Source organism: Erinaceus europaeus, chromosome 12, assembly GCF_950295315.1.
Source record: "Erinaceus europaeus chromosome 12, mEriEur2.1, whole genome shotgun sequence".
In the NCBI taxonomy this organism is placed as follows: Eukaryota; Metazoa; Chordata; class Mammalia; order Eulipotyphla; family Erinaceidae; genus Erinaceus; species Erinaceus europaeus.
Genome location: NC_080173.1, coordinates 4,714,637 through 4,728,479, shown reverse-complemented (window position 1 = coordinate 4,728,479; position 13,843 = coordinate 4,714,637). Strand labels below are relative to the sequence as shown.

The 13,843-nt window shown below is 44.1% G+C and overlaps 1 protein-coding gene across 2 annotated transcripts in view; it reads right to left on the bottom strand.

The window, feature by feature from the left end:
• Positions 1-13,843, bottom strand: part of CEP112 (centrosomal protein 112) — a 416,214-nt gene that overhangs the window by 115,736 nt on the left and 286,635 nt on the right. For both annotated transcript variants that reach the window (XM_060202613.1, XM_060202614.1), the window contains 2 exons: positions 9,912-9,974; positions 2,011-2,160 (listed from right to left, as the gene is read on the bottom strand). In XM_060202613.1, coding sequence (XP_060058596.1) covers positions 2,011-2,160; positions 9,912-9,974 — 213 coding nt within the window. The remainder of the gene's footprint in view (positions 1-2,010; positions 2,161-9,911; positions 9,975-13,843) is intronic.

Genomic DNA, 13,843 nt, shown 5'->3' with positions numbered 1-13,843 from the left:
GAATGTTCCATCCTCTGAAGGGAGGATGGACAACATACTCTATCTTCCACCTGAGGAATCTGGTCCTGAATCTGGGGCAGCTTGGAAAGTTCCTACCTGTGACCACAGAATGTGAGCTCAGATCTACAGAGATGCAGAGGTCACATAGGCTCCTAAGCTGAATATGGGCTCCAGATCAGGTCAGATCGATGAGGTTTACAGTCAACAATATTTAGACACTTTTCCCATATTTGGGAGCTACTGTCTTCCCTGATCCAGCTTCCTGGCCCCTTTTCCAGCCATGACATCATCTCCACAGACAATAACTTGGATCTACCTGCATATCAGATGACAGGCTCAGAAAAGTAAATAAATAAAAAAGAAAGAAAGAAACTAGTATAGTCATGGGTCCTTTGGAATAAAACTGAAATAGGCCTACTAGCTATCTACAAAATGGAGACCCCCCACCCCAAATCTTCATCTGCACTATTCCAGTCTTTGGGTTCACGATTAGTCAACTATTTCTTTGGCTTTATATGTTAACTCTTCTTTCAGCCACTAGGTTCCAGATGCTAACATGATGCCAACTGGACTTCTGTAGGCAGAAGACCCCATTACTGTGTCCTGAAGCCCCAGTTCCCCAGAGCCCTGCCCCACTAGGGAGGGGGAGAGACAGGCTGGGAGTATGGATGGATCAACCTGCCAACACCCATGTTCAGTGGGGAAGCAATGACAGAAGCCAGACCTTCCACTTCTGCACCCCATACTGACCCTGGGTGCATACTCCCAGAGGGATAGAGAATAGGGAAGCTATCAGGCGAGGGGATGGGATACGGAGTTCTGGTGGTGGGAATTGTGTGGAGTTGTACTCCTCTTATCCTATGGTTTTGTCAGTGTTTCCTTTTTATAAATAAAAATTTAAAAAAAAAATTCAAGAAGATCTTAGTAATGAGAATAAAAAAAAAAATCTCAGACTTAGAAGTGGAGAAAATATCTCTTATTTGGAGGTATAAAGGGAAAAAAAATCTAATTGCCAGCAAAACAAATAAATACGTAAATTAATCCTCAAATCCAAAGTGAGGAGATTGGAAGTAGTGGGTCATGGCCATGTCTTAGAGCATCGAATTCTATTCAGTGTGAAAATGCCAGTCACATCACCGCCTTCCCTTCTACCAAAGTGAGGGCTTTGGGCAGACAAGGGCAGAGACAACACTTGAACTTTCCTGTGCTTTGTGCAACTGCCCCACATGCTCTAAGCGTCATTATAACAAAGTGAAATCATTGAGAAATAATCTTTTGCTGGGAATTCCTAACATTTTTCGCTCCTTGAAATCTTATTTATAAGGGTTTCCAGATGCTTATCCTCCCAGATTAAACACAGCATGATGTAGTCACTTGACACTGTAGTCACTGCTAAGAAGCCAAGTAAAAAAAACAAAACCACTTTGAGGCCTAACTGCAATCACCTAAAGAACCGGGGTCCAGGGAATTTCTTGTTGCTTGCAAAGGTGTGACTTTTTCCTGAAGGCGTTTGGAAAAGACCTAGGTTCTAGCAGCGGTACTGCCACCCTGAACTATGTCAAAGCACATCAGACGGTTGGTGCTCTCAAACAGGTCGTTTCTCATTGTGACAGGATGTGGGCAGAGAAGAGGATGTGAATTTGGAAGCTCATTTCTGAATTTATTCGCCAGCAGTCCTAGGCGGAAACAATCATTCTGATTTCAACAGACAGCTCCAAAGAGGTTCTCAAGAGAAGGGACAGAGTAGTCTCCAAATATTTGTTCAGTGTGAATGAAGTGGGCTTGCCAGAAACGACTTTTTCTGCTGGCATGGGATCTCTTTGTTGGGGGGGGGGGAAGTCAGCCTGAGTCACCGGACACATCAAAGGCAGAGTCCGGTGAATGGGATTACGGCAGGCTGTGCGGACCAGCCGGATACCTGCACTCATCTGCCCACTGCTGGGATATCAGCCCTCCGTTCAATTCCATTAAAGCAGTGGGTACCACCGGTTACTGAAGTCTTCAGATTACCTTGATTGCTCGGTCATTATCTCTAATCAGCTGCTTCTTCTCATCTTCAAACTTCTGGGTAACATCCTGGAGCCGTCTTTCTGCTGCAAGCTGCTGCCGGCTACTCTCCTCTTTCAGAGAGGAAATGGTCGTCTGAAGCTCTGCTATGATCTGAAATGAAAACAGCATGCTCTCACTTCAAATTCTTCAGGAGGAAGCATCTATTTCATATGTATTTATGCCAGACAAAAGAACGGACTTGGGCAGAACATGAATGCACAAACTAAATACTTTACATTAACATATCACACACTCTGATGTACGAATGTCACACAATGAAAGGCTGTAAGACAACTCAATGGCAGGCAGGTGACTGCTGACCCAGGTATGTCTGAAGACACATCCCCCTAACTTTCCAGAGTGTCTGCTCATCAGAAGAAAGAACATTTGGGACCTGAAAACATGGAGAGTGTCAGACTTTGCCTCACAGAGAAAATTTATTTGATGAGAATGAAGACTTTTCACTTTACAGAATGCTTTGAACTTCACTAACCACAGAAAATAATTAAGAGTTAAGACCCTTCAGAGTCATCTAGCAGCGCACAATTTTGGAGTGGCTGAAAATGTCTGAGCTCTTCTGTCATTTACTAAGATCCACATTAATAGCGCTCATCTTTGATAAATGGAAAAAGGTATGCAGAGAAGATGTGTGTCACAGTCAGATCTCTTATATCATAAAAGGTGACATCCAACCAAGGAGATGGGCGGAAGTTGTACAGCCAGTTACTCTGCTAAGAGGACCCTCGGATTAGCTCATTTTGTTTTTCTCCCACACAAGAGAATTTGGTTTTAGCATCATTCCACATAGGCTGGTTTCCTACCTGACATGAATTCAGGAGTATTTATTTTCATTCAAATAGTGTCATTGTAAAGGCATCTTTTGGGGGTCAGGCCGTAGCACAGCGGCTTAAGCGCACATGGCGCGAAGCTCAAAGACCAGCGTAAGGATCCCAGTTCGAGCCCCTGACTCCCCACCTGCAAGAGGGGGGGTCACTTCACGAGCAGTGAAGCAGGTCTACAGGTGTCTATCTTTCTCTCCCTCTATATACCCTCCTCTCTTGATTTCTCTCTGTCCTATCCAACAATGACGACATCTATAACAACAACAATAACCACAACAAAGATAAAACAGCAAGGGCAACAAAAGGGGAAAAAAAAAAAAAGGCCTCCAGGAGCAGTGGATTCCTGGTGCAGGCACTGAGCCCCAGCAATAACCCTGGAGGCAAAAAAAAAAAAAAAAAAAGGCATCTTCTTAGCACCTAAGAAGTGGTTGTGCCCATGACAGAGCTCTAGAAGTTCTCAAAGCAATACCTAAGATCAAGCTCTTCATTAAATGTAATGGGTGTACTGAGATCATTGTTTTTCCTTTGGTCTGGATTTGTCCATTTCCTTTCAAACTCATTAGTAACGACTTCTTAAAAGCAGGAAATGGCTGCTTCTTCCAATAAAAGAAAGGACCTCATTCCTGGGCTAGAATCTAATTCCGTATGTGCCCTGGGAACAGGGCTGCAGGGGCACCGACCACGCTGTTTCCCTTGATCATTTGGTAACAGCACTAGGTTACAGTGTGAGAAGGTAATAAGCAGCCACTCTGTGCAGGCCCTCAGAAGGCAAGTTCTACAGAAATAATCATTGTCAACTAATAGCATAAAGAGCATATTTGCATTTTTAATCATAATAATTCATTTAGATTTACTGAGGCAATAGTACGATGCTACTTATTTATTTCATAGAGACAGAGAAACAGAGGGAAGGGGGAGAAAGAGAGGGAAAGAGACAGTCAGACTCCTGCAGAGTTGCTTCTCTGCTCACAAAGCTTTTTTTTTTTTTCCTCTGCAAGTGGGGACTGGAGGCTTGAACCTGGGTCCTTGCACTTTGTAACATGTGCGCTCAACTGAGTGAGCTTTTATAACCGGATTCTAAACAAAGGTTAAACTCTATTGACTTTTATTGCATTGTTAGATCACAAATTGAAATTCTTATATTTTTAAAATTATTTTAATTATCTTTATTGGATAGATACAATCAGAAATCAAGAGGGGAAGGGAAGATAGAGGGGAAGAGATGTAGACACCTGCAGCCCTGCTTCACCACTCGCAAAGCTCTCCCCCTGCAGGTGGGGACTCGGGGTGGGGGGGCCTTGAGCCTGGGTCCTGGCGCATTGCAGCACGTGCACTCAACCAGGTGCACTACCACCCGGCCCCTAAGATTTCCTTTATTTTTATATTTTTGTTATTTCTTACAGGATGGGGACTTGCCCATTTGTGATTACACTTCTCCCAGGAAATTTTTTATTTATCTATTTATTTTTAATTTTATATGTTTATATTACAGAATTACATGTCGACAGGGGTGTGAATCCACACCCTTCCCACTACCAGAGTTCTAAATCTTCTCTCTCCCCACTGCAATCCACCACAGCTCCCCTAAAGTTGCAGACATGGGCCAACCATCTTCTCTACAACTGCCTGTCCACATTTATACATAGTTGCCCCTTCTTTTCCTGATCCAATCCTCTCTTCTCCTCTAAGCCACTCACAGCACTGGAGCTACCTTCTCCTTCTCCTTCTCCTTCTCTCTCTCTGGGTGCTGATGGAGCTGGAGTGCAGAGTCCTCTTATCTTCATCCTGTCACTTCTCCCTCGCTGGGAGTATGGACCAAGGTTGTTTATGGGGAGCAGAAGGTGGGAGTTCTGGCTTCCGTAGCTGCTTCTCCACTGAGCGTGGGCGCTGACAGGTGGATCCATCCCCCAGCCTGCTTCTATCTTTCCCTAGTGGACCAGAGCTCTGGAGATGCGAGGGTCCAGGACACACTGGTGAGCTGGCCAGGACAAGTTTTCCATTCTTTTAGCTTCAAACAGAGGGGAAGAGGCACCAGAAGGAAGCACTGTACCATCCATGGGCTTCCCCTCTCATGTCATGGCGCTCCCCTGTGGGGCCAGGCTCAAGGCCAGGGCTTCCCCCAAAGTGTAGGACATACCCTTCCTCATGCTCCCTCATGAGAGGTCTCCCACTCACAGCTGTATATATTAAATAAGACAAGGCTGCAAGTTTCCTGTAGAGTAACTGGATCTTTTCCTTCTTTCCTTCTCTCTCTCTTTCTTTTTTTTTTTTTTTTTTTTATGTGTGTGTGTGCATTGTTGGGGCCTCATACCTGTGATTTCACCTCTTCTGGATCAATGGTTATAATATTTTTGTATCAGAAAGGATGAGTGAAAGAGACAGTAAGAGTGGGAGGTCAGGGGGAGAGAGAAAAAGAGACACGAGAGAGAGAGAGAGAGAGAGAGAGAGAGAGAGATCACAGCACTGAAGCTTGTCTGCATGTTTCTGCGGCTGTGCACACAACAGGCATGTGCCCTATGAGGTGAGCCCCCTCTGGGCCAGTAGGATCAGAGGAAGAGGGGTCTTCAGCTCCCTTTGCAATCTGTGTCGCCACCCTGGAGAGTGACCCAGAGTGGGTGGGGGGTTGCACAGCACAGGCAGCGTGTGCTCGGGCACTGGTCTGCTGCAGGCGCTGGGAGCATGTGCTCGGGCACTGGTCTGCTGCAGGCGCTGGGAGCATGTGCTCGGGCACTGGTCTGCTGCAGGCGCTGGCAGCATGTGCTCGGGCACTGGTCTGCTGCAGGCGCTGGGAGCATGTGCTCGGGCACTGGTCTGCTGCAGGCGCTGGCAGCATGTGCTCGGGCACTGGTCTGCTGCAGGCGCTGGGAGCATGTGCTCGGGCACTGGTCTGCTGCAGGCGCTGGGAGCATGTGCTCGGGCACTGGTCTGCTGCAGGTGCTGGGAGCGGTGTGGCTGGGGAGGCTGGTCAGTCAGGTGGGGAGAACTGTATCTACGCGGGAAAGGCAAGAGCGATGTGTGACATGAAGGTAAAAAGAACGAGTATCTGGTTGTGAGGAAAATGGCCTGGGGAACGTGCCCAGAGGTTTCGGAAGCCTTTGCAGTCATGCTGATCTCTGAGGAGTCCAGAAGGGGGCCAAGTGCTGGAGGTATACTCAGGGCTCAGTGATATAGCCAGATCCTGAAATATTGATGATGCTTCAAGAATAAGTAACTTTCTCTAAGGGGGAGGGGGGCGAATATTCAAAATATTTCCCAGACTCAACCTGATCATCTCCTGGGTACCAACACATCCATTATCAGATGTGCTAATCTTTTTACCTTTTTTTTTTTCCCAAGAGAGGGATTACAAAAAAAACCTAGTAATTGAGTAGCTCTGGGGTTTCCATCAGCTTAAGACATGAGTTAGAGATTTCAGCAAAGTGCCACTGAAAAACAGATTCTGTTTATAATTCGCATTTCTAAATGATCTCTATCTCTGAAGCTTCTAGACTGCTGACCAATGTTCCTCAAACTACAGTCCCCAGGTAGAAATACACACCTGTACATTTGTATGCACTCACAGATGGTCCAAAATACTGCCAATGCAGCCTGTCTTTTATGAGGATGGGTTATTATTATTATTGTTTTTCCAGTGAATCACCAGCTTCTGGGAAGGACAGGTTTTGAACCTGAAAACTCTTGTCTGTCTGTCTCAGAGTCCACAGGCAGAGCCACTACTCCAGCCTGACAGTGTGCGAGGATGGATTATTTTTATAAAAATAGTTTTTATTTATTTCCTTATTACTGAATAGAGACAGAGAGAATTGAGAGCAGTGGGGGGGGGAGGTTGAGAGGGAGAGAGACAGAGAGACACCTGCAGCCCTGCTTCACCATTCCTGAAGCTTTCCCTCTCCAGATGGGGACCAGGGTCCTTGTGCACTTACCCAGATGCACCACCACCTGACCCCAGGATAGATGGTTTTTTATTAAATTTTTATATCCTTTCTAGGATTCTCTTCCTTACTGATGTATTGTCTTTTCACTTGTGAAATTTATAGATGTGGTACCTGAAAATTAGGGCTTTTCAGTCATATCTCTTCCCCTCCTTACTCTTTCTCTCTCTTTTGCCTCCAGGATACTCACTGAGGCTTGGCGCCAGCACTGTTCTTAGAAGCCATTTTTTTTCCATTTTATTGGATAGGGTAAAGAGAAATTGAGAGGGGAGTGGGAGATAGGGAGAGAGAAAGACAGACACCTGGTGAACTGCTTCACCACTTGTGAAACTCCTCTCCCCCCACCCTGCAGGTGGAGAGCCAGGGGTTCAAACCCAGATCTTTGCACTTAGAACTACATGCCCTTAACATGGTGCACCACTACCCGGCCCCTCTCCCTCTTCCCATCTCCCCCATATTTTCATTTGGCAAACAGCAGTCACCTTCCTTTCCAATTATTATGTTTTGTTCACTTATTTGCTTATCATCACTGGGGCCTCACCACTCTGGGTCAAGTCTTTCTGAGAGAAAGAGACATAAAGATAAAGGGAAAGATACCACAGTACTAATATTTCCACTATTGCAGTGGGGGTTATGCTCAAGCTGGGCTGTATGAATGACAGAGCTGTCCAAGTGTGCTATTTTACCAGACTTCCTCGTATTGTAGGAGAGATTATAGCAATTACTGAATAGCCAAAACTGGCGTTTAAATAAACTTCCTTTTCCATGGTTTTCCCATCCTTTTTTGCCCTTCCTTTTTCCTTCCTTCCTTCCTCCCTCCCTCCCTCCCTCCCTTCTTCCTTTCTTAACTATTTATTGGATGGAGACAGATAAATCAAGAGAGGAAGGGGAAGCAGAGGTGGAGAGAGACAGAGAGGTGTCCAGGCCTATTTCATCTCCTGTGAAGCTCTTCCCCTGCAAGTGGGGGTGAAGGGCTTGAAGCCAGGTCCTTACACATTATAACATGTGTCTTTAACTGGCTGCCCCACTGTCCAGCCCCTTCCTCCTTTTCCTTCGCTGTCATAATTTTAATAGAGCGTCTAGAAGAACTATTCAATGCTAGACTGTGTAGCACACAGTATGCTAAGCACTTGTGGGGCCTTGTATTACTTAGTATCTCAGATTATCCTATGAAGTGAGTGTACTTTATTTTACAAATGAGGAAACTGAATATCAGAGAGGGCAGGTATCTGCCTCAAGGTCATGTAAGGGGGGGGGGCTGGTATTCAAATTCAAGTCTGTTGGACTACAAACTAACTTAAATCTAATTTGCTTTAATATTGACTAATCAGGCTTCTTCATACATTCCTTTAGATAAACTTAAATACCCCTGTTTACATCCTCATTATTTAAGCATTTTTATGACCTATCTTATATCTCACTTTCGGTCGGCCTCCCTTACTTAACAGAAAGCAAAATAAACAAATGCCAGAATCTGCCAGCTGAGGACTGTCAAGCCTCGGTTTAACTTTTGGGGTAATAAGATTTATTTTGATTGTAAGAACCTCTCTCAGTGGGATAAAATGGACTTTTCCTCATACTTTTTCAAGGCAGGCTTGGGATAATGCCAGTGGATATTCCACAATCATCTTCTCCACAAACACATGTGATTCCTTACTTAGACAATGACTGCTTGCTTTCTAAGTGGACTGTGGATTACGTAAAGTGGGAAAAAAAAAAAGGTTAGAATTGGAGATTTTCAGAAATGTCATGGTAATTGTGGCTGGGTGGTGGCGCACCTGGCTGAGCCCATATGTTACAGAGCACAAGGACCCGGGTTTGAGCCCCCAGCCCCCACCTGCAGGGGGAAAGCTTCATGAGTGGTGAAGCAGGGCTGCAGGTGTCTCTCTGTATCTCTCCCTCCCTATCTCCCCCTTCCCTCTCAACTTCTGACGGTCTCTCTCCAACAAATAAATAAAGACAATAATCATCACAACGGTTCTGCCGTATTACAAACGTGAGGGATGCAGAAAGAGCTTCCATCCCAGGCTGGGCCCTTATTTACTCTCCTGTTAACGTATGTGACTTTGTCTCTCCGACTCTCAGTTTTCTCAGCTGGGACAGTGCAAGCAGTGATGACTCCTACTCCCGGAGCTGCTGTGAGTGAAGACTGGGTGAGCTGACGTGCTCATAACCCCCATACACACTCTTGATTTTAGTATCGCTTTTGCCTTTGTTCTGCTACTGCCGCTGCGTGTGACTCACCCAAGGCCATGGAGATTTCAGCTCATTCACCACCTCCCATCACAGTGTACGTGCAAGTGTACTGAGGGTTAGTGATAAAAATAATAACTGAAACAATGACGCTCTCAAAAATTAGAGGTGATGCCTCTCATTTTAAATTAAATGGCTTTATCTCTCCACTTGTAGGACAGAGTAGTATTTGTCCTTATGTAAATAACCAAGAAATGGCTGGGATTCCCTTAATAGCATTACAGGATATTACAGTAATAACTTGTGCAGAAAAAGTACTCTAAGAACTCTATGTTAAGCATTTATTCAATTATTGACTTTTCTTGAGAATATTATATAACAGACAGCAATATAATTATACGCAGATATAAAGACTTAAAACCCCCCTCCCCCCAAAAAAAGGAGTCAACAATTGAGTTTACAACTTAACCTAGAGCATTTGTCATTTTGAAACTGCTGTCAAGCCATCTTTAGGTGAAACAAAGTAGGATACTGGAAAGAAAAAAGAAAAAAGAAAATGCACAGATGGTATCAGAGTGCTTACATCACAGATGGAGGTGTGCTGCCCCCACCCCTGTCAAGTATGCTTCAGCCTGGGCTTGTTCAAGCGCACAGACTGGTCTGACAACCCCTCTGCCTGCGTGTGTGTGTGCTCAGATATTTCAGTGTCTAATCCGAATTTTTAAATAAGGCTGAAATTTCAAGATCATACTTTATTAGCCATAAAACAAAGTTGAACTAATCCATGAAAGACGAAAAGAATTAGGTGCGGTCCTCAAGTGAAAAATGATTTTGTAGGTAGGCTTTCCTGCTGTTTTTTTGTTTGCAGTTACTTTTTATTTTTAAAGTGGCTTACCTGTGAAGATTTGGCAAGTTTCTGGGTATATTCCTTCTCGATCTGCTTCAGCCTGCTGTTGGCCTGAAAAACACACAGACATGGACACACACGGTGACCTGTGAGCGTGGTATCTCTTCCACATGCCTATCACCAGGCAGCTGGGAAGGCTGCCAGCTGCACCGCCCTTCTGGGGCGGCCAGGAAACCACAGGGTTTGTCTTTGATCTAATGCCAGCTATTCATCACTTAAAAAGCAAAAGCAAAAAAAAAAAACAAAAAAAAAACAAAGAAAGAAAGAAAGAAAGAAAAAAAAGAAAAGACATCTCTCCTTCCAATTACTGGAAAAACACAGACTTCTGTGGAGAGGAGGAGAAAACGAGACAAAAATAGACATAGCAAGGGTGTGAAGATTTGGAAAGTCAAGTTGGGGAAGGGAGAAGAGACTGAGGCGGAGGAGAGAGAAACTACCAGCGTGAAGGGTAGGAGGAGGTGAGCCTAAAAGTTTTTCTTAGTCTCAAGATAAAAGAAGTAGATGCTTTTGAACAAAAGACTTTTTAGGTTCCCTGAGCAGAGTTGAGCTCCCACTCTGGCTAACACACAAAAACTAGTTTTTGAAGTGACAGATATTTCTAAGTCAAACAATTTTTATGCCCTTGAATTAGGGTGACACCACTTAGAACTCTTTTTTACCGCTCTAGTTCAGATCCTTTGTACGTGACCTGCTTTCTTGTTCTGGGATCTTCACTTTGTCCTTAGTGTCCAAAAATGTCATGGTGACATGCTCTAAACTAGCCCTTAAAAAAAAAAACCAATGTGTGAGCACTAAAAAGGCCTTTTACCATGAGCTCGTGTCCTTTTCTGGAAGATATTTTGGTCGTTACTCTCAGAATTTCCTGTCCTTTTTTTCCACTGTTCTTTCTCGTCGCTCTGTAGATCTGACTGTTGGAATGCATCTGTTTTTCTCTCACTTGATAATACTACTACCAGGGAGTCGGGCGGTAGCGCAGCGGGTTAAGCGCAGGTGGCGCAAAGCGCAAGGACCGGCGAAAGGATCCCGGTTTGAGCCCCCAGCTCCCCACCTGCAGGGGAGTCGCTTCACAGGCGGTGAAGCAGGTCTACAGGTGTCTGTCTTTCTCTCTCCCTCTCTGTCTACCCCTCCTCTCTCCATTTCTCTCTGTCCTATCCAACAAGACATCAATAACAACAGCAATAATAACTACAACAATAAAACAACCAGGGCAACAAAAGGAAAAAAAGAATATTTAAAAAAAAATTTTTTAAAGAAGTACTACTGGATGGTTTTGTTCACGTATAGAATATACATCATTGAAACACATGAACACACACGTGCACTTGGACACACACATACACGCGTGTGCATACACACGCACGCATGCATGCAACCTGTCTCTCAGATTTTGGGAGAACCCTGAGGGTTCCCACTGGGAAGGGCGACGGGGAGAAGAAGAACTTCGGTGGTGGGTTTCGTGCGGAACGATGCCCCTGTCATCTTATCGTCCTGTGACTTCTTGTTAAATCCTTAATAAAAATAAATGAAAATTTAATTTATCAACTTTACCTGTTTTTACTTTTCTTTTCAACCTGAATCACAGCTGCCTGGATTTCTGGACTCCTCTGAAATCTGCAAAGCTCTGGTTTAGCATGGTCAGATGTACGGCTGATGCGTCATGAAAACTGCCCCTAAAGTCCTTTGATATTAGTTTTCCTGTGACGGCAGCGACTGTGCATTTCATTTCCATATATAAAACTAAGTTAGGGGTGGAGGGTAGATAGTATAGTGGTTATGCCTGAGGCTCCAAAGTCCCAGGTTCAAGCCCCCGCACCACCATAAGCCAGAGCTGAGCAGTGCTCTGGTAAAATAAATAAGTTAGGATTTGTTATTTGAATACAAGCCCTCATTTTACAGATATCACTGTGATATAAGAAATGTAGTTGTTGTTTTTTTAATCATTTACAGAATGTCCTGAGCACACAGAGCCAAACAGAGGAGAGTGAAGTCCTGACTTCAGGGGCGGTAGTTCTCCCACCTCCAGTGGCTGTGCTCCCGTGCTGCTGGGCCAAGTCTTCTGCTCTGCAATCTCCTGCTTCCTTCCTGCTTCCCTCTCTTTTCCTGGACACCAAGCCCAGTGTGTTTTGTCCACCGTATGGGATGGCAGTCAAAAGTTGGGGTTTAAAACCCTACACAGAAGGAGCCAGCAAATCAGTTTTCACAAAAGTGTCATCTGTTACTCATCTTAGATGATCCACATGAAGAGGACTCTGCATTAGGGCTTAAATTTTTTAAAAAAAATGCCCCCCTTTTCTCTTATTTTTTTCATTTATTATCTTATCTTTTTAAATCATATTTATTATTCTGCAGAGATTTTAGGCACTGGTGATTTCTAGGAAGATGATTAGGAGGAAAGAAAATTAGGAGACACTTTTAGATTGGAGACAAGCCAGAGATTGTAAGGAACAATTTCCTAACAGTATAATAAGATAATCTGGTTCTGGAAAAAAAAGAATATTTATCTAGGATTAAAAAATAAGAATGCAAGCAAGATTCTGGGAACACAACACAAAGTTCAGATTTTTTGGGTAGTATTTTACACACTAGATTCTACACAAATTTTCTCAAAAGCTTTGGAGGTATTCATCTGAGAAGGCTTTTGAGACCTTGTGATGATGCCCTATGACCAGTCGGTTCCAGATGCTAATTTCGATGTGTGCTATGCTATGTAAATCAAGAAAATTGATATTTGGGGCCGGGCGGTGGTGCACCAGGTTTAGTACACACGCTACCATGCACAAGGACCCAGGTGTGTACTCCGGATCCCTACTTGCGGGAGGGGGAAGCTTCAGGAGCGAGGAAGCAGGTCTGCATGTGTCTGTCTTCCTCTTTGCCTCTCCATCTCCTCCTCCCCTCTCAATTTCTCTATCCTATCAAATAAAATATGAAAAGGAAATGGAAAAACCAATGACTGTTGGGAGTGGTGGATTCACAGTGTCAACACTGAGCCCCAGCGCTAATCCTGGTGGCAACAACAACAAAATAATCATAATATAAAGAAACAAATTTATACTTAACTAAATATCTAAATAACTCCCCGTCATGAAAATATCTACATTTGACTTAGAAAAGAAAAAGCTACATATTGTGAAGTTTCCTGAAATAACTTGAGACCGTAATTATTTGAAGTAAATATAACACAATAAACAGCTGGAAAATGAATAAGGGAAAGATTGTTCTAGGCTGTTGGGAATGATGCAGCAGGGGGCATGTGATGAGGAAAATGACGATTTTTGGCGTGCTAAGTTGTTGCCTAGGTTGATTCATGGGACAATCATTCTACTTGCGCTCAGAGTCTGTACACAGCAAGGACTTGAGTTTAGAATGCCCGGCATACCTTCCTGCTTTGTCTTTTCAGGGAGACCTTTAAGAGTAACCACCTAGCAACTCTGAGCATTTTTGCATATGTCTGTCCGTCCTTTGGGTCTCTTCTTTAGTGAATATTCTGCCCAGACCTCTCCCCACTTTGAGATGGGGTTGTTTAGCATTTTGTTTGTTGTTGTTGTTGCTGCTGCTGCTGCTGAGTTTGGTGAGCTCTTTGTATATTTTGGTTGTTAGCCTTTTGTCTGATGTATCACATGTGAAGGAAGATCTTCTATTCCGTAAGGAATCTCTCTATTTGGGTGTTGGTTCATTTGGCTGTGCTGAAGCTTTCCAACCTGATAGAGTCCTGTTGGTTTATTTTTTGTTTTTGTTTTCCTTGTAATTGAGTTTGAGTCATTGAAGTGTCTGTGAAACTTAGACTGAAAAGAGTTCTGCCAGTGTTTGTTTCCCTCTAAATATTTGATGCTTTAACATCCAAGTCCTTGGCCAACTTGGAGTTTGCTTCTGTGTGTGGTGAGATGAAATGTTTCACTTCCATTCTTCTGCATGTCCCACCC